Below are 21,507 nucleotides of genomic sequence, written 5' to 3'. Positions count from 1 at the left end.
TACGTTTTGACCATACGCTGGATGCAATACTATTTGATGTTTTACAAATCCCAGTTCTATGAACAGATTACCAGATAGGAATGAGAGGCCCATGCGTTTACACACCTATCATTGCTTTCCCCATCTGAAGCCTTTATGTATGCCCTTGTTGCCTTTTCTTATGTTACCCCCTGCTGTGTTGAAAAGCTTGTGTTTCCAAAAGCCGGTGTGTTTTACAAGCCTGACAACCCTCCAAGCTCAATATTTTCCATCTAGCTTATTTATTTAATAATCTAGATATCTATCCATAGCACAATGTCTTCAATCCCAAAACTCATACGTCTCCATTGCCATCAGTATCACTGAGGGAAAACAGGATTTGCGAGAACACGGTATACTACATTACTGTGTTCAAATGTCTTTGTTTAAAAGGTAAGGAATCTTACAACACCAGGTTATAGTCCAACAATTTTATTTTAAAATCACAAGCTTTCGGAGATTATCCCCTTCATCAGGTGAATGAGTGTTTAAAAGGGGCACAGTTAACCCTTTCCTTCAAATCTTTTGTTAAAGGGGTTTTGAACCCCACAAAATCTTCATTTGTACTTATGCTTCCTCATACTAGGCAGCATCCCAGTGCTTTGTAATGGCCCGGAATTTGCTGCAATGGCGTAATTGGTGCTGATTGCCATAAGTAAGACCGTTGTTTGCCCCTATCCTCCAGCGCCAATCCAAAACCAAAATTATCATACGTCACAGCGATGATAGTGGCAACCCAAGGTGCTTTGAAGTGCACTCCCACTCAGAAACAGGCCATCAGTATACACAGGTCAGGTTAATTTGGAGATAGCGGTGCTGCCGTTCAATGGGGATCCTATTGCTGTTTATAAAGTGGAAGAAAACAGCAGGCCCTTGAAAACAACACATATCAAACTGTCTTGTATCTTCTTGAAAAGTACCTTTTCAGTTATCTTCGGGTTGTTGTTGACAATTCACAAATCCTCAATGATCATGGCCAAATCACAAGTGCAATTAGAATTTGGTTCAATATCTCTAATGGTAAATCTGAGTAATTCCTAAACCTGAGAAGTAATTACTAGCAAAGCCCACTGCATGCAATGACTTGGTTGGCTATCATCTGAATAAAGTAATTTATCATTTTTAAAAACAGTCCACCGAGAGTGTATAATTTTTGTACTTTTGGACTATAATCACACTATATTGTCATTAAAAGAACCTCACAGTTTTTCCATAGCATCATTTGATGCACTACATGTTAAATTTCATCAGTTGTCTGTCTCATTAACTATCCCAATAGTAACAGATTTATTGAGCCAGACTCTGCAGCGCTTTTCTGAAATGGCGTTCCCGTAAGTGGCGATAAAGTGGGCCTAAATGCTGCAAATTGGTCGTCACGGCTGTTTTCAATGGGTGGGGGGGGGGGGGGAACGAGTGGGCATGGAGCAGGCATTACGACCTTTTTCAGGATTCAATGATGATTCTGGCGGAATGGCACTAATATCCCAGCAAATTATGGTGTTGCTATAACAGTGGCATTATTCACTAACGCCATAATTTCCTGGGATTTTAGTGGTGATAGTAATGGCATTTGCTGTTATTTCACCATTTCTATGACACCCAGCAAATTCTGGGCCATCCTCACTAAAGCCTCAATATCCTTCCTATTGTATGCAGCCGAATACTATGCACAGTACTCTAACTGGGGTCTTAATAAAATTTTAAATAGGCTCATCATTATCTCTTGCGATGAAACCTAGAATTCCATTAGCTTTTTTTAATAGCTTTATCAACCTGAGGTGCTGCCTTTAATGCCCTATGAACCTGCACCCTCCAAATCCCTCTGCTCTTGCCCAGCACCGAGCCTACTTCCATTCAGAGTATAATTACTGCTGTTTTACAAAAATGCATCACCTTACACCTACTAACATTGACTTTCATCTGCCATTTTTTAGCCCATTCCCCCATCTTATCAATACTCCTTTGCAACTTCCTTTGGTCTTCTAAAGAATTAACTATACTTCCCATCTTGGTATCATCTGCAAATTTTGATACCACTCCCTTTAGGCCTACATCCAAATGATTTATATACAGTGGATGGAAGTGACCCCAGAACTGAACCCTGAGGGCACCCACTTGCAACCACTCTGAAAAACTGATCTTAACTCCTACTCTCTGTTTTCTCCCTTCTAACCCATTTTAAGTCCAGTTTGATGTCTTTGACCTAATTCAATGTCCTTTAATCTTTTCTAATAATCTTCTGTGTGGTACCTTGTCAAAGGCAGATGGGGGGAGCGAGATGATTTTCCTCAGAACTTAATACTGTTATTTTTATTAATGGGACAGACACATCTTAGTTTAAACTAATGCAGGAAAAGCTTTGATTTTTCCTAATGTAGAGTAATTCAGATATAAGGCATATACCTGCTTTAATTGTTAGATTATTCTTTAATGTAAAATGTTTTATTTAACTAAAGCAAAGTTGACTTATTTCAGTTGATTTTTCCCCATTTGAAGAGAATTAATTCAACAGTCGGAAGCAGAGAGGAACGAAATTCTAATGAAGCTCAACGGATCATTTAGCAAATCCTTTTCAGCAAAGGAAAACAAACTTTCTGGCAAATTAAAATCATTGCTAGAGAAAATTGACGATGTAGATACACAGATAGAAGAAGAAAAACAGAAGCAATTAGAAATTGAGAACAAGGTAATGACAATAATATATCTGTTATAAAGACAATTTTATGAGACTGAAAGTGTTTCGTGAAGATAGAGTACAAACTTTGACCCGTTGTCTGTAGTTGGCCAATTTAAATCAGGAAAGCAGTCAAGATCAACCTATAATACGAATGAATGATTCAAGATTAGTTAATAGCTTTAGAACATGTTCAATTTGAATTGACCACAATCTAGAGATGAGTACTGAACCAAAACAAGAGTGTCTGAATTTGATGGTTGTGAACTTTAACTACTTCATTTTAATTTGGTTTGGGTTTTTTGATGTCCCTTAAAAAATCTGCATGAGGGCATTTCCACGCAGTGAGCAAATCAAGTGTTCATACACTAAAATGGCCAACAGTAATTTCTACCCTTTAGAGTCATTTACTAATTGGAAAATATGGATTTTATATATTTGAACCAAACAGTCAAACTGAGCACAGTTTTTAGTTTATCGTTAATTCGGTACATCTTTAAACCCAGATCTGAGTGAAAGTCAACAGAACATATGAACGCTTGGCTCATCTCCAGATGTTTCATTGAGCATTGATTTCTATCTGTTGGCAAATAGCGCAATCTGTCTTTCTACAGAAGAAACGAGCTAAGCTAAGTAAAGCCTGCTTACAGCCCGGCCTGATTAACTGACCAAGTTTGAGAAGATTTAGCTTTTTTAGCCAGGTACCCTATTCTTTAAACAGATATATTGTATGATTCTCAAACTTCACAGGAAGTTGCATTGTTGGAAGGCTTATTAATGTTAACATAAAGGCTTATGTGGAAGTACGAGGATAGAGAGTCCTCCTGCATACATAGATTGCGAACATATTTTACTGGCTCTCTCCCCAACGTCTATATGGTCAGACTTTAGTGGAGTCCTGAAACACTAGTTGCATACCAAAACGACTAGCTAGCATAGGCTGTCTGCATATCTGAAATATTCCCATTATCAGAAGAGGGTAGTTTAAGGTTGTTAAATCTGAAAGTATATAAAAAAAGCAAATTTTCATTTATTTCTTTTATCACAAATAAATTTGAATTAAGAACGTGATAAAATGTTGCAAAAACATGCTAACTATCGGCATGTCATGATGACGGTGTGTTGGAATAAGAAGTATTATAATTCGGGCTCTCTCCCAATGCTCTATATTCATGTTCACAACCAAATAACGTTTATATAAGCAGACTGATGTCTCCTATCATCTGAAACCTTCACCATTATATGTGCAGTGAATGGAACCAATGTACCACACAATGTTTCAGGCCTGAGATTGCACAGGCTGCCACCAGACAGACCTGGCCACTCTGAAAGGTGAAAAGTACTAATATGAGACCATAGATTACAAGAATTAGAATTACCTAGAATTAAAAGAATACTACAAAAATCTAATGGTAAAAATACTTCTAAAATCACAGATATCGATCCAATCCACAAGATTTTAAGTATCTTCATCAGAACACATTTCTCTCATAGTTTGACAATCTACAAGACTTTTGTAGATGACCTGATGTGATGCTTGACAATGGGTGAGGTGATATTCATGCCCAGCTACATTGGGTCCAGTTGTCACCTTAGACATAGCTAAAAAACCAAATTTAAGATGACTTGCAATCCAGTGCCTTCACACCAATAGAAGCCTTTCATGTCATAGGTTGCTAGAGGACATTTTCTGACGCCAAGCTTTTGGTGTGAGTGCTTAAGATGTTTGCACCAAATTCCAGTGTTATTTTGAGTCAGATGTTAACCTTTATAAAATAAAAAAATGTAACTTAATGAAGCAACATTTTCCACATTAAAATCGAAAATGTATGTAATACAGACTGCTACTGAACATAGTAAATTCTAACTCCTCGAAAAAAGAGTGGAAAGACCCCTGATTAAATAGAGACAAGTTTTGGATCAGGTAAGCAATAAATAATGATGAGAGTAGGCTATTCCTCTGCAAAGACCTATAATAACAGTGCTTGATGGTCTTTTGTTCTTTATACATTTTTATACTACTATAATGTCTCATCTGATAGACAGTGCCTCCAACAGTGCAGCACTAAAATTTATGCAGGAGTTAAGTAAGGTTAAAGGGGCCACAGGTTTAAAAAAAATAAAAGTTTTTTTTTCCAGTACATATGATTGGTCTTTCAAGGAAACATTGAAATCCATGCTTGGTTCCATAGACAAAAGAAATTGAAAAGAAAATTGGCAACAAAAGAAGGTCTGCTCCTATAAACGAAGACCAAACAAAGAAAATAAACAGACTGACTGATCAAGTCACTCAGGTATTGTAAATTTAATTAATTACTTTATCTTTTTATACATGTTGAAGCTGAGGGATAGAAGCACGCTAATTAAAATGAATGATACGAAGTTAACAGTTGGGAGTAGGAATGTTCTTGTTTTGAACTTGTTTCAAGGTCCTTTGTACCCCAAGTTTGATGAAAACAATAACTTTATTCAGTTTTAAAACAACATAATATACAGGAGCAATTAACAGTTCTGGGATCATACTAACACACAGTCTCTCTGGTTCGGGCAGTCTGATACAAACCAATGCTTAAATTAATACATTATCAGATGCAGATTAAGGGAGCACCTCTACCTTAAACAGTCAAACTGATATGTAACATAAATACTTACCAAAGTAAAGGAACATCTGCAAATGCTCATACTATATCATTACAATAGATTCTAGATGAAACTTTAATCATAAGAACAAGAAAAGGTAGATCCACATGTCATAAAACAGAAGTTGTCTAGTAAGTGATCTCTTTTACAAAGGTGAGAAACAGAAGTTGGTGTTTTTTTCTAAATTAAAGGCTCCTCAACCTGAATAAAACTTGAATGTTCTCCCCTGGCTGAGACAATCTGTTCGTGTCTTTTGCCATCTCTGGAGGTTTAGATGCTGAAGGTATCTTATAGAGGGATGATGTGGTTCCCTGATTATCATAAAAGATGCAGCACAAGAGAAAGAGAAAATTACTTTTCTTAAACGAATAAGGTGAAAATGTTGCATTTATTTTCCAATTTGTTCTTTTATGATTTTGAATCCATACAGGCAAACAGGAAGTTCAGCAAACTGCTGGCTAACAACTCAAACCTGCGTGACGATATTGAAATCTTGCGCTGTGAAAGAGAGAAATTTCTTCAGCTGTACAAAAAACTGGAAAAGGTAAAGGAGCAATCCACAATGCAGTGTTGGATAGTTTAAAAATAGATCATCGTGAGATGCTGTTTATCTTTTTTGAGAATCTCAAACCAATTCCTTTTAGTTGTTGGTTCATTCCAAACACAAAGAAGAGAAAATATGACAAACATTAATAAAAGAAGTGATGGATTTTCTCCCCAACAGTTTTCTGAAAGAAAGGAATTCATACATAGTTGTCAAATGTGTGAAGCCTATGAATTTGTTCCCTGCTGATTGTGATTAAAAAGGAAGGGCAATGCACAGGAAGGTTAGCTGAAAATTTTTATTCATTATTAATAAATAATGGGCTCTTTCCTCTGTGTACTATGGTGCACTTTTGTCCTTCTCACTGTTGAAGCACCGTTCCCCAAAGAAAGGGAGCGGTCACAGTATTACATAGAATTACATAGAATATATAGCGCAGAAACAGGCCATTTGGCCCAACAGGTCCATGCTGGTGTTTATGCTCCACACGAACCTCCTCTCTCCCTACTTCATCTAATCCTATTCTGTTATTTTAACAGTAGTTTTGTGTGGTTTACCCTTTCATTTCAATCCTTCCTAAAAAATGGATTTCAAAAGTTAAAAGCAAATATAGAAATAGAAGTAATAAAAAGACTTTAAAAAAAATATGGTTGTTTTTCGGACTGGAGGAAGGTATACAGTGGTGTTCCCCAGGGGTCGGTACTAGGACCACTGCTTTTCTTGATATACATTAATGACTTGGACATGGGTGTACAGGGCATAATTTCCAATTTTGCATATGACTCAAAACTTGGAAGTGTAGTGAACAGTGAGGAGGATAGTGATAGACATCAAGAGGACATAGACAGGCTGGTGAAATGGGCGGACAAGTGGCAGATGAAATTTAACGCAGAAAAATGCAAAGTGATACATTTTGGTAGGAAGAACGAGGAAAGACAATATAAACTAGTGGGCACAATTCTAAAAGGGGTACAGGAACAGAGAGATCTGGGGGTATATGTGCACAAATCGTTGAAGGTGACAGGGCAGGTTGAGAAAGCGGTTAAGAAAGCATACAGGATCCTGGGCTTGATAAATAGAGGCATAGAGTACAAAAGTATGGAAGTCATGATGAACCTTTATGAAATACTAGTTGAACCACAACTGGAGTATTGTGTCCAGTTCTGGGCACCGCACTTTAGGAAAGATGTGAAGGCCTTAGAGAGGGTGCAGAAAAGATTTACTAGAATGATTCCAGGGATGAGGGACTTCAGTTATGTGGATAGATTGGAGAAGCTGGGGTTGTTCTCCTTGGAACAGAGAATATTGAGAGGAGATTTGATAGAGGTATTTAAAATCATGAAGGGTCAAGACAGAATAGATAGAGAGAAACTGTTCCCGGAAGGGTCAAGAACCAGAGGACATGGATTTAAGGTGATTGGCAAAAGAACCAAAGGTGATATGAGGAAAATCTTTTTTACACAGCGAGTGGTTAGGATCTGGAATGCACTGCCAGAGGAGGCAGATTCAATCGTGGCTTTCAAAAGGGAACTGGATAAGTACTTGAAAGGAAGAAATATGCAGGGCTACGGGGATAGGGCGGGGGAGTGGGACTAGCTGGGTTGCTCTTGCATAGAGCCGGCACGGACTCGATAGGCTGAATGGCCTCCTTCCATGCTGTAACCTTTCTATGATTCTATGATTCTATAGAACTAATGTAGTTATTTATAAATAGCGATGAGTAAGTATTTTTAAATACTATCTTTAAACATTAATCATTAATATTTTATCACTGGAGGATACTGTATATGTGATTATTGAGTTTGGCACTTATTCCAAAGCCACCAATGACTTATGCAAGTCCCTCTCAGTTATTAAGCAAATATTATTTTCAACCATTTACAGGCTTGTATCATAAATCTGCTGAAGTGTTGAGTTACTTGGAAAAAAAAAGTGACTAAAATTTGATTTGTTTTGTCCAATTAAGTGGAGTTTTGTGAAGTAATATTCCAGATTGCAGTTACCAATATAATGCCTGACGTTGTGAATTTGTGAGTGATTATTGACGTCTGTATGGTTATTTGGACAGTGAAGGGAAGATTTGTTTAATTTTACTTTCCAAATACATTATGGTGCTGAATGAAAGAAAATTGACAGATAAAGAGCATCCTTGAAAGACATTTAATGAAACAGAACAGCTGATATTATATAATAGGAATGAACAGAATGATATTGTACTAAAAAGTTATTAGAAAAGAACACTAATCATTCACTATAGTATATTTTTCTAACCCCCGGTCTGTTAACAGCTCGAGGGAATTCCAAGCTCCCTGGGCTGGCCAATTTCATGAGTTTTCAACTTATGCACATGACAACAAATTTTATTTGTACTAGTCATTCTCCCATGGCATTGCACGGTATCTCAGGATTTGTATTGCTTTAAATTACTTTATCATCTGCATACTAAAGGACATTATTCCTTTGAGTGGGGAATCAGGTCTTCATGACAATTAATTCATTAAATGAAGTTCGTCAATAAATGAATTAATTAAATAAATGTGGGCTTGTATCAAAGCAATAAGCTGAAAAAGGTTTCAGAGATAGGCATTGAAGTGGGAAATTGGGTCTACACACCGATGAATTCATCAGGAATAAAAAGATGGTTTGAAGAAGGAGGAATCGGGTGGAGAATGAGGAGTGCAAGGCAATGAATTCATTACAAATTAAAAGAGATCTTGGTGGTGGAGGAATGGGTAGAGAATTGATTCTGCATGAAAGCGAATTAATTAAATATTACTCCTGTAATAAATAAATGCAGAATTTGCTGGTAAAGTAAGCAGTCTTGGAGAATGGTGAATTGGATTAATTTTATTATATAAACTTAGACTTCTTCATCTTGTTAGAGTGCAATTTTCCATGAAAGGGAAGAGAAATTGTGGCTTTGTTTAGGAGAGCAGACAGTGGGAATGGATTCTGGAAAGGGGCAAAGTTAAATTTGGGGAGTCAACTTTGGAAGCCTAATAGAGGGAGAAAGAAGTCGGGGCACAGGCTGAGAAGAATGGTTTGAAGAAGCAGTAACAAGCATGGGTCACTTAGAGGGAAAGAGAATTTGAGGCACAGGCTGAGGAGAGTGGTTGAAAGAATCGGGAGAAACTAAAGTAAACTTACGTTTGGGTTGGCAGCAGCAATGAAGAATGGGGACGAATAAAAAAAAGTTTAGAGTCAGGTGAATTAATTAATTAAATAAACGTGGCCTTAACATAGGAGCATAGGAACAGGAGAAGGCCATTCAGTCCCTCAGGCCTGTTCCACCAGTCAGTGAGATCATGGCTGATCTGCATCCTAATTCCATTTACCCACCTTGGCTCCATATCCCTTAATAGCCTTGGCTACCCTTTGTGTGAAGAAGTATTCCCTAGCTTCTCTCCTGAATGGCCTGGCTCTGATTTTCAGGTTATGTCCCCTTGTCCGCACCAATGGAAAAAGTTTCTTTCGATCTACCCTATCAATTCCTTTCAAAATCCTAATAACCTCAATCAAATCACCCCTTAACCTTCCATATTCCAGGGAATACAAGCCTAGTTTATGTAATATCTCCTCATAATTTAACCCTTCGAGTCCTGTGGCACGATTTTAATAAGGCTGTGGGATGGCGGTGGGGGCAATGGGCGTGCGGCAGACGCGAGTAATGAAAACTTACCGTTCCCCACGCAATGGCAACTTAATTGCTGGCCGTTAATCTTGTTTCCAAGTTTGCCATCCAAAAGCTGCGCAGTGGATGGACTGTGCACCCGCAAGACAGGATGACAGCTGCAGCGTCTAGATGTAAAGGGCCTTTGCTCCAATGGATTTTGCTGGAGCAAGTAGCAAGAAGACCCAATGGAGCAGCACAAGGGCAAGGCTGCTCCAAGATTCAGCGATGCCTCACTTCAGGTACTGCTGACTGGGGTGAGGAAGAGGAGGGAACTATTTTACCTGGCCGACAGGAGGAAGTGCCCTGTTTCTGCCGCCAAGCAGGCCTGGCTCGAGGTGGCAGAGGAGGTCACCATCAGGAGCAACATATCCCGCACTTGGGTCCAGTGCAGGAAGCGTTTCAATGATCTAACTAGGTCAGCAAAGGTGAGTACACTTACTGATTCTCCTGCATTCCGTGTACCACATTACCGCCACCCCCCCACCCACCAACCCCCCAACTCATTCTGCACTGCCAAGACTACTCCATCACATCACTCCTCACACCCACTTAAGGCTCATTCTCAACTTACCTTCACTTCCTGAGCACTTCCTCACCTCCCCATTTGTGACCCCACCACTACCACTCACCCCAATCCTGATCCAATGTGATGTCTCTGTCTCATATTCACCCTCTGATGCACCTCATTCACAGTCAGCCTCACCCAAAGCAATGCATTCATCAGCTGACCACTTCACCATCACTCACTCACACGTCTGTACTTTATCCCCTTGTAGGAGAAGACAGCGCAAAATGCACGTAAGAGGGCGAGGACTGGAGGAGGGGCCACAACAAATAGTGATCCTCACAGAGGCAGAGGAGGAGGCCCTGGAGATCAGCCGCACCCTCGAGTGCCTCTCCATCGGGGTTGCTGAGACTGGCACCCCACAAACGTCTGGTGACACAACTTTAATATTTATCACACTCAACATGAATTGATGTTAACAATCATGGCATGTTGAACATTTCAGTATGCTCATCGCAATATGACACATTTGTGATGAAGCTTAATATTGCCTCCAGTTCTCTTACAGGTCCTTCAATGACCGCAGTGATGGGAAAGGGCAATTCCTCAGAGGAGCTCCCGGCCTCTGAGGGCACACCATCACATCCTAATGAGCCATCCATCAGTGCAAATACTCACACCTTGGTGGGTCCTAATAGTCAGTTGGTTGAGTTGGCACCTGGTGAGTCACCACACATAAGTGAGCACGAGCAGACACTGGTGTCTGGGGCAGCTGTGGAGAGTCCGTGTCGGTGGGCACACTCCTCTCCAGGCTCTGCTCAGCTGGACGCAGATGCTGAACCCCAGGGGCCATCCTTTAAAAGGTGGATGATCGAGGGACAGCAGCACATTTGTGAGGTACTGGAACAGGTGCCACGCATACTCTCCACAATAGCGCAGAGGATGGAGGAGTCCAACTCTTGCATTAGTGGAATGGTGGCACAGGTACAGGAGGGAATCTGTGGGATAGTGTCGCAGGGACTTTAGGAACTGTCTGAGATAGTGTTGCTCGTAACTGCGGAAATGCCTGAGATAGTATCGCAGGTAACTGCGGAAATGTCTGAGATAGTGTCGCAGGGAAGTGTGGGATGTCTGCGATGGAGAGAAGGCTAGCCTCCCGTGAGCTTCAAGCACGGCTCACAAATGAGTCCATTCAGGCCCTGACAACGGCCGTTCGGACTCACGATGAACAACATTCTGCCGCCTTAAACACGCAGACAGAAACTTAACAACTGGGTTTCCAAGGCATCATACATGTCCTCCAAACTGTTCTCCAGCAGGGTGGTAAGAGTGATGTGGGCCTGGTCCAGGAGAGGGATAATGGCGAAAGGGGACATGGAAGTGGTGACACCACTCAAAGCGCACCCACATCTCACCTGTTGGCCCCTCTCAACCAGCACCCGCAATGCTGCCTCCTCTCCAGCTGGTCGAGTCTATCCCTGCACAGGTGCAGGTGGAGCAGAATTTGGAGGGGCCCTCAAGGGCTCCAAAACCTAGAGGGTGTAGGCCGAAAGCTTCTAAGCAGTCCGGGCATGGACATGAGCAACCTGCCACCACCTCTGCTGCAGCCACAGGGGATGCACCACGTAGAAGCGGGTAGGAAGAGAAAGGCGAAGGGTTTGTGATCATGAAGGGGATGCACAAGGATGTCTGACAGACTGTCATGTTTTCATTTATATTTGTTTTTTGTTAAAGGCACTTTAAATGTTATCATTCTCACCACTACTGCTATGTCTTGCCCATCCTTGACTGCCTTTTGTGAAAGCGCCCTTTCATATGAAACTGTTTTGTGCAGGGTGGGGAGGGTGTTGGTGTTGGCACTGCTTTTTCCAGGTGGTGTGAGGACTGGACTCTTTTCACTTTGTGATCTTATGAGAACTGTTCACATATGAGTGATTCCCTCGCCTCATGAGCAGCCAAGTGAGCCACTGCTCTACCCATGGGTTCGTCCTCCTCCTCCTCCTCCTTCAGCTCCTCCTCCTCCTACTGCTCCCGCTACTGCTGCTCCTCCTTAATGTTCATTGCAGATGTGGTAGCTGGATGAGGGCATGGGGCCTCCTCAACCAGTACCCCGCTCTGTTGCGCCATGTTGTGCAGGACACAACACACTACTATAATGCGACCCATTCTCACTGGTGAGTATTGAAGCGCTCCCCCAGAACGATCGAGGCACCGAAATCACATCTTCAGCAGCCCTATTGTATTTTCAATTATAGACCTGGTGGCGATGTGGCTGTCGTTGTATCGACGCTGTTGCTCGCTGATGGGGTTCCTCAGAGGTGTCATCAGCCACGTGTGCAGGGGGTATCCCTTGTCCCCGAGGAGCCAGCCCTTAAGGTTGGTGCGTGGAAGAGGGCCAGGATGTTGGATTCCCTCAGAATGAACGAATCATGGCAGCTGCCAGGGAATCTTTTGCGGTGGTCACCAACGAGCTTAGCGTTGATGGAGTGATACCCCTTTCTGTTGATGAACAGTCCTGGCTCGTGTGGAGGTGCTCGGATTGCTATCTGCGTGCAATCAATTCCACCCTGTACATGTGATTTACTGCTTTAAATATCGTCCCACCGGCTTTAATTGCCGGAGGGACTTTTGGGTTCGGGAATGACGCACGCACCCAGATGACTCTGTGTCGTCTGCATTCTTCAATGGGTTGGAGCCGGGACTCCTGCCCGTTCCAAAAAATCCCAAATTTCTTTGCTCCCCTGCCCCAAACGCACCCGCAGATTTCTTTTAAAATTGTGCCCCTGGCAACATTCTAGTGAATCTGCGCTGCACTCCTTCCAAGGCCAATATAGCCTTTCTAAAGCATGGTGCCCAGAACTGTACACAGTATTCCAGATGTGGTCTAACCAGGGCTTTGTATAACTGTAGCAAAACTTCCTCCCCTTTATAGTCTAGGCCTCCAGTTATAAAGGCTAACTTTCTATGAGCCTTTTTGATTATTTTTTGTACCTGACTACTACATGTTCATGATCTGTGTACATGGACCCCTAAATCTATTTGGACCTCCTCTGTTCCTAGCTTTTTACCATTTAAAAAATACTCGGATCTATCCTTTTTTGATGGCAAAATGGATGACCTCACACTTAACCGTGTGGAAATCCATCTGGCACCGTTTTTCCCACTCACTTAATCTATCAATGTCTCTTTGTAATTTTATGCTTCCGTCTACACTACTTACTGTGCCACCAATCTTTGTGTCATCAACAAACTTGGATATATGGCTCTCTATTGTGTTATCTAAATCATGAATAAATAAAGTGAATAGTTGAGGCCGCAGCACAAATCCTTGTGGGACACCACGGACTCGATTTTCAGACCCCCGAGTCTGCGGGTTCGTGGTGGGGGGGCTCCGAAAATCAGGGATTCCCGGGGTGGGTCCGGAGCCCGGCTTCAACCCGCCCACTTCCGGGTTCCCCAGTGACGTGCTTACATGCGCACGTAGCCCCCGCATGTAGGACTGCCGCTGGCAATTAAAGCCAGCGGGGTGCCACTTAAGATAATTATTTTGATAGTTCAGGTCATTAGCAGACCTGATTGACATGATATTTTAGGAGGGGTGGGATTTTCATCTCAACTGAGACTGTTTCCCGTACTGGGGGAAACACTCCCAGTTGAAATGGACGTGTTGCAGCCATCAGCCTGTGGCAGCTGCAAATGTCCATTTGACAGGTGGGGGAGGGGGAGACCCTCACTCATTGCAGGAGGCCACTCTGTCACTTTGGACAAAGTTTGGCCTCCACCACCCTCCTCCTAACAACAAAATTCACAAACTTGCACACCTACCCCGATGTCCAGACACATGTACCTACCTTGCGGACCCCCTCAAAAGTACATCTTCCGGATGGGGGCCGCCGTAGCTACAGTCATGACCTCCTCAGAGGACGAACAGCATCACCAGCTTCGCCAGCCACGCTGTCCACCTCTGACATGTGGAGCTCCATAACACAGTGCTGTGACACATCCACCTGCATAGCAGGAGGGAGGGCAACGGCAGAGAGAGATGCGTCGCAGAGGGCACTACCCTCGCCACAGGGTCTACAGACCGAGGCTCAGCTTCCTGGACCTCTCTGAGGAGCAGTGCACACGGAGGCTCAGAGTCACTCGACATGTAGTTGTGGACATCTGCAGCCTCCTTCATGCCGAGCTGCTCCCGGCTGGCCCGAGCACCATCTTCTTACCTGTTGCTGTCAAAGTCACCACTGCCATCAACAATTTCTCCTCTGCATCCTTCCAGGGTGCCACCGGAGACATCGCCGACGTCTCTCAGTCGTCTGCACAAAAGAGCCCTGCAAATACACCTACACCACTCTGCAGTGACACAATGGGTGGCATCAGTTGTGGGTCTTCATAGTGATCCTTAGGAAAGGGCATTATTGCACAAACCAGACAAGATTCGCAAAGACGTGGCAGTAGTGGTGACAATATAATATGTAATGTGAGTTGGTCAGAAATCAAATATAATTAAAAACCATGACAAACCCTCAAACACCCTTGTGCATCCCCTTCATGCTCACGACACGTTTGCCTTACGCTTCCTACTGCACATATGTGATGCATGCCCTGTGGCTGCAGCACAGGTAGTGGCAGGTTGAGTGAGGCTGACCGTGAAAGAGATGCATGAGAAGGTGAGTATGAGATAGAGCCATGAGATTGTATGAGGAATGGGTTGAGTGGTAGTGGTGGGATGAGTACTGGCGAGGTGAGTAAGTGCAGGTAAGATGAGGATGAGCTTTGAGTGGGTGTGAGGAGTGATGTGACAGAGTAGTGTTGGCAGTGCAGAAGGAGATGTGGGGTGGGGTCAGTGATGTGGCAGACGGAGTGTAGGGGAATGAGTAAGTGTACTCACTTCGGCTGACCTACTTAGGTCATTGAAGCGCCTCCTGCACTGTATGCAGGTGGGTGATATGTTGGTGGTGCAGGTGACCTCCTCTGCCACCTCGAGCCAGGCCTTCGTGGTGGCAGAGGCAGGCCACATCCTCCCGCCTGCTGGGGAGATCTCTGTCCTTCCCCCTCCTCCTCACCTCATCCAATAAGACCTGGAGTGAGGCATCATTAAACCTGGGAGCAGCCTTCCCCCTGGGCTGCTCCATGCTGTAATTTTGCCTATTTTCTGCAGCATCTGTCAGTGGAGGACTGCCCCTTTAAATAGGGCTCCTCCAGCTGACAGCCTCTGATGCGCCTGCGCAGTCCGCCCGCTGCGCAGCTTTCCAGCGCAAAACCCGGAAGCAAAAGGTAAGTACCTTCAATTAAGCTGCGATTGCGTGCGGAGCACCCCGATTTCACTGGCGAGTTACCCACGCGCCCAGTCGACCCGCTGCCAACCCGTCGCCCGCCTAATATCAGGCCCCATGAGTCACTTCCTTCAAATGCTCGTCTCATTCTGCACTGGTTTTCACATCACTTATTCAGATTTTTTCCTGAGTTCGTCTAGGTCTCCACTCTGCACTCTGCCGCTTTTACTACTTAAACAAAATGACAGTGTAAGTTCTGTTTATTGTTCGGTCTTTAATCAAAATGACGAGGAGTATGTCCTACTCCAAGCATGAGGTTTTATTAAGAATTACAAGACAAGATGATAAGTTGTTTACCCTCCATCTCCTTTTTATTCATCTTTTCTTCCTTATCTTTCAACCTACCCTTCAGAACTTCAACTTCATTTCTCAACCTCCCGAACTCTTGTAGTTGAAACAACCATCCTCTTTAATTTTCTTCTCCTTTACCAGTTCCTTCATCTTAGTCTCCATCTCCCCATAACTTTCGCAGTCCTTCCATAGCACGGTGCAAGTGCCTAATTTGCCTTGTATGTATTTCTTTATTCTCTCCACCAGAGTTTTACTGGCTTTCCTCCCATGTTCCCACAACTATCAATCTCACCTGCCATGGCTAAACACAGTCCCTTCTGTTTTTAAAAAAACTTTTTTTTTGCAAAATTGTGAGTTCGTGCGAGGATACAATCGCTCATCACGTTAAACAGCCCACCCTTCAAAATCATGGGTGAACAACTCACCCCGGTACCGCCCGTGGACTCTTACACGGGTCTCTCATGACCAAAAATGCGTAATCCCCACTTTGCCCATTAACAGGTACAACAACCCAAACACCTATACTTTGTACGAAACTTCACCTCCTGCCCCATATTGGGCGCCAAATGTAAGTTCTGTTTATGGTTCGGTCTTTAATAAAAAGGGCGAGGAGTATGTTCCACTCCAACTTAAGGTTTTATTAAGAGTTACAATACAAGATAAGTAGTAAAAGATGTTAAAATACAATACAACCTGGCAAAATCTTTACACCGACCAGGTTCCCGAGGTGATCAAACTCGACCCTGCGATAATATATTGAGTTGTCCAGTCGGTCTGAGAATATTCTAACAAATACGTTTTATGCTCTTACTTATATACCCATAATCACACATCAATCTGCTGGACCCCAAGCCAGCACTGTGTCCACACGGCAATCAACCTCTCCGCAAGCCAAGTATCATCTGCTGACTTCTGCATATTCCACAACAATATAGGAACAGGCAACTAATGGTATCCCATGCGATCAGCATATAAACATTAGATAATAATAGAGACATGGTGTCTCATGATGCACTATTATGACAACATTTATGCAATCTTCAGCTGAAGTTTGACAATTATGTGGACACCGTTTTGTTGGTGCTCTTAAAAATCTGTAACTGAAAGCCTGGCAAATATACTGAAACTACTGTATTAAACTTAAATAAGGGCAATTATAAAGGAATGAGGGCGGAATTGGCTAAAGCGGACTTGGTAAACAGATTAGATAGTATGATGGTGGATAAGCAGTGGCAAACATTTAAAAAGATATTTTGTGACTCGCAACAAAAATATATCCCTGTGAGGAGGAAAGACTCCACAAAAAGGGTGAACCAACCATGGCTAACTAAGGAAGTCAAGGATGGTATCAGGTTAAAAGAAAAAGCATACAACGTGGCAAAGATTACTGGTAAGCCCGAAGATTGGGAAAACTTTAAAAACCAGCAAAGGATGACTAAAAGAATAATAAAGAGGGAGAAAATAAATTATGAGAGTAAACTAGCAGGAAATATAAAAACTGACAGTAAAAGCTTCTACAAGTATATAAAAAGGAAGAGGGAAGCTAAAGTAAACATTGGTCCCTTAGAGGATGAGACTGGGGAAATAATAATGGAAAACAAAGAAATGGCAGAGGAATTGAACAGATATTTTGTATCTGTCTTCACAATAGAAGACACTAATAATATACCAATAATAGTAGAAAATCAAGGGGCAAAGGGGAGGGAGGAACTAAAAATAATCACTATCACTAGAGAAAAAGTACTAGGTAAACTAATGGGTCTAAAAGCTGACAAGTCCCCTGGGCCTGATGGCTTGCATCCAAGGGTCTTAAAGGAAGTGGCTAGTAGAGATAGTGGATGCATTGGTTGTAATCTTCCAGAATTCACTAGATTCTGGAAAGGTCCCAGCGGATTGCAAAACCGCAGACATAACACCCCTATTCAAGAAGGGAGTGAGACAGAAAGCAGGAAACTATAGACCAGTTAGCCTAACATCTGTCATTGGGAAAATGCTCGAATCCATTATTAACGAAGTAGTAGCAGGACATTTGGAAACTCATAATATAATCAAGGAGGGTCAACATGGTTTTATGAAGGGGAAATCTTGTCTGACAAATTTATTAGAGTTCTTTGAGGAAGTAATGGGCAGGGTGGATAAAGGGGAACCAATGGATGCAGTATATTTGATTTCCAAAAGGCATTCGATAAGGTGCCACATAAAAGATTACTGCACAAGATAAGAGCTCATGGTGTTGGGGGTAATATACTGGCATGGATAGAGGATTGGTCAACTAACAGAAAACAAAGAGTCGGGATAAAAGGGTCATTTTCAAAATGGCAATCTGTAACTAGTGGGGTGCCGCAGGGCTCAGTGCTGGGGCCTCAACTATTTACAATATAAATCAATGACTTGGATGAAGGAACAGAGTGTCTTGTGGCCAAATTTGCTGATGATACAAAGATAGGTGGAAAAGCAAGTTGCGATGAGGACACAAAGGGCTCGAATTTAGCAGGCCTGCGGGTTCCCAGCGGGTGGTCCTCCGGGAGCGTCGAAAACGCGGACGGCGAAATTAGTGGGTTGCCCACGTGATCGTAGCAGGCAACCCACTAATAGGAATCAATTACCTGCTCCTCCGGGGTCCACGGCGCTGGCCTGCGCGTCGGTCGGGCTGCGCATGCGCAGTACGATCTGTCAGCTGGAGGCTCTCTAGTTAAAGGGGCAGTCCTCCACTGACAGATGCTGCAACCAATGGAACAAATTGCAGCATGGAGCAGCCCAGGGGGAAGGCTGCTCCCAGTTTAATGATGCCTCACCCCAGGTATCATCAGATGGGGTGAGGAGGAGGGGGAGGACACAGATCTTCCCCCCGGCGGGCGGGAGGAAGCGGCCTGCCTCTGCCACCAAGAAGGCCTGGCTCGAGGTGGCAGAGGGGGTCACCTGCACCACCAACATATGGCCCACCTGCATACAGTGCAGGAGGCGCTGCAATGACCGCAGTAGGTCAACCGCAGTGAGAACACGAAGTCTTTCCCCTGCACTCCGTCTGCCACAAAACTGCCCCCACCCCAAATCTCCTTCGGCACCGCCAACACTATTCTGTCACATCACCCTTCATACCCACTCACACCCCATCCTCATCTTACCTCCACCTACTCACCTCGCCAGTACTCATCCTGCCACTAACACGCAACCCAATCCTCATACAATCTCATGGCTCCATCCCATACTCACCCTCTCGTGCATCTCCCTCACGGCCAGCCTCACTCAACCTGCCACCACCTGTGCTGCAGCCACAGGGCATGCATCACATATGTGCAGTAGGCAGCGTAAGGCAAACGTCTCGTCAGCATGAAGGGGGTGCACAAGGGTGTCTGAGGGTTTGTCATGGGTGTTACCCATATTGAATTTCAGAGCAACAAACAGCACACATTATATTGACACCACCACTGCCATGTCTCCGCGAATCCTGTCCGTTGTGTCCAATAATGCCCGCTCCTGGGTATCACTATGAGGACCCACCACTGATGCCACCCATCGTGTTACTGCAGAGTAGGTGCAGGTGTATTTGCAGGGCTCGTCCGCGCAGACGACTGAGAGACATCGGCGGTGTAGCCGGCTGCACCCTGGAAGGATGCGGAGGAGAAGGTGTGGAGGGCAGTGGTGACTTTGCCAGCGACAGGTAAGCAGTTGGTGCTGGGGCCAGCCAGGAGCAGCTCGGCATGAAAGAGGCTGCAGATCTCCACGACTACATGTCGAGCGAATCTGCGCCTCCCTGTGCACTGCTGCTCGGAGAGGTCCGGGGAGCTGCGCCTCGGTCTGTGGACCCTGTGGCGAGGGTAGTGCCCTCTGCGACACGTCTCTCTCTGCGGTAGCCCTCCCTCTTGCTGTGCAGGTGGGCGTGCAACAACACCGTGTTGGGGGGATCCACGTCCCTGCGGCGGACGGCGTGGACTGCGAGGCTGCTGGTGCTGGTCATGCTCTTCGTCCTCCGAGGGTCTCCACACACCACCCATCTGGCAGGTGTTGGTCTGAGGGGTTGTGCAGGGTAGGTGTGTGGTTCCTCGGACTGGGGCTGCGGTTTCGCGTCGGTCTGTCCTCTGGCTTGGCGGGGGGTGGTGGAGGGCAGGGGTTGCCCTATGTGACGCGGTGGCCTCCTGCGTGGGTGAGGGCTCTCCCCCCTGGAGCGCACCTTGGCACCTGCCACAGGCTGCTGGCTGCAACACGCCTGGTTGGAGGGAGACTGTTTCCCCCAGTGTGGGAAACTCACTGCCTTGAACCTAAAATCCCACACTTCCTCTTTTGACAGCTGCTTCAGCTCATTAACTGACCACAACGAGCAAGGTAAGTACTCTCAAGTGGAACCCCGCTGTCTTTAATTGCCTGCGGGATTCCCACCAGCGGGGCTTGCGCGCGCAGCCCCGCACGTCAGTGCGGTACCCGGAAGTGGCCGGGATTTCGTCGCGATCCGGTCACGTGACCGGAGATCGGGATTTTCGGGGCCACCCCGCTGGTAACCCGCCGGAAACACGCTCCTAAAATCGAGCCCAAAGTGTCTGCAAAGGGATATTGACAGGTTAAGCGAATGGGCAAAAATTTGGCAGATGGAATATAATGTGGGAAAATGTGAAGTCATGTACTTTGGGAGGAAAAATAAAAAAGCAAAATATTATTTGAATGGAGAAATACTACAAAATGCTCGGTACAGAGGGATCTGGGTGTCCTCATACATGAAACACAAAAAGTCAACATACAGGTGCAGCAGGTAATCTGGAAGGCAAACGGAATATTGGCCTTTATTTCTAGGGGGATGGAGTATAAAAGCAGGGAAGTCATGCTACAACTGTGCAGGATGTTGGTGAGACCACACCTGGAGTACTGTATACTGTTCTGGTGCCCTTATTTAAGGAAGGACATACTTGCATTGGACGCAGTTCAGAGAAGGTTCACTAAGTTGATTCCGGGTGTGGAAGGGTTGTCTTATGAGGAAAGATTGAACAGGTTGGGTCTATACTCACTGGAGTTTAGAAGAATGAGAGGAGATCTTATTGAAACATACAAGATTCTGAGAGGACTCGATAGGGTAGATGCTGAGAGGATGTTACCCCTCATGTGGGAATCTAAAACTAGGGGGCATAGCCTCAGAATAAGGGGTCGCCCGTTTAAGACAGAAATGAGGAAGAATTTCTTCTCCCAGAGGGTCGTGGATCTTTGGAATTCTTTACCCCAAAAAGCTGTGGAGGCTGAGTCATTGAATACATTCAAGGCTGAGTTAGACAAATTTTTGATCAGCATGGGAGTCAAAGGATATGGGGAAAGGGCGGGAAAGTGGAGTTGAGGTAAAAATCAGATCAGCCATGATCTCATTGAATGGCAGAGCAGGCTCGAGGGGCTGAATGACCTACTCCTGCTCCTATCTCTTATGGTCTTATGGTCTTATGCTGTTTCGTATAGACAGGCAGATCTGGGTGACTTGTTGCACATTACTATCTAATGGTGGGAGACCTGCAATTACAGTGTGAACTGGCAAATAGAATTTTGCCATTATAAAATGTTGACATGCTTTTCAATTATAAATGTTAACGGAAAAGTTATAATATAAAAATAGTGACAGCAGGAAGAAAGGGCAATACGGATAGGAAGTGTGCACTGTACACAAAACTTTTATGTGAGGAACATTAACTAAAATATAGCAAAAGAACATCTTACAGCACTTTACAAGTGCAGGATGGGGACATTAAGTTTTTTATATTCATTCATGGGATGTGGCTGCCTTCTTGCACTGCTGCAGTCCTTGTGGTGAAGGTTCTCCCACAATGCTGTTAGGTAGAGAGTTCCAGGATTGTAACC

General features: G+C 44.1%; 1 protein-coding gene across 2 annotated transcripts in view; it reads left to right on the top strand.

Moving 5' to 3' along the window:
- LOC137340319 (coiled-coil domain-containing protein 63-like) overlaps positions 1–21,507 on the top strand; it is an 80,547-nt gene that overhangs the window by 14,933 nt on the left and 44,107 nt on the right. For both annotated transcript variants that reach the window (XM_068002745.1, XM_068002744.1), the window contains exons 5-7: positions 2,515–2,704; positions 4,885–4,986; positions 5,763–5,876. In XM_068002745.1, coding sequence (XP_067858846.1) covers positions 2,515–2,704; positions 4,885–4,986; positions 5,763–5,876 — 406 coding nt within the window. The remainder of the gene's footprint in view (positions 1–2,514; positions 2,705–4,884; positions 4,987–5,762; positions 5,877–21,507) is intronic.

The sequence above is a fragment of the Heptranchias perlo genome, chromosome 21 (genome assembly GCF_035084215.1).
Source record: "Heptranchias perlo isolate sHepPer1 chromosome 21, sHepPer1.hap1, whole genome shotgun sequence".
Classification (NCBI taxonomy): Eukaryota; Metazoa; Chordata; class Chondrichthyes; order Hexanchiformes; family Hexanchidae; genus Heptranchias; species Heptranchias perlo.
This window is presented reverse-complemented; position numbering and strand designations above follow the sequence as displayed.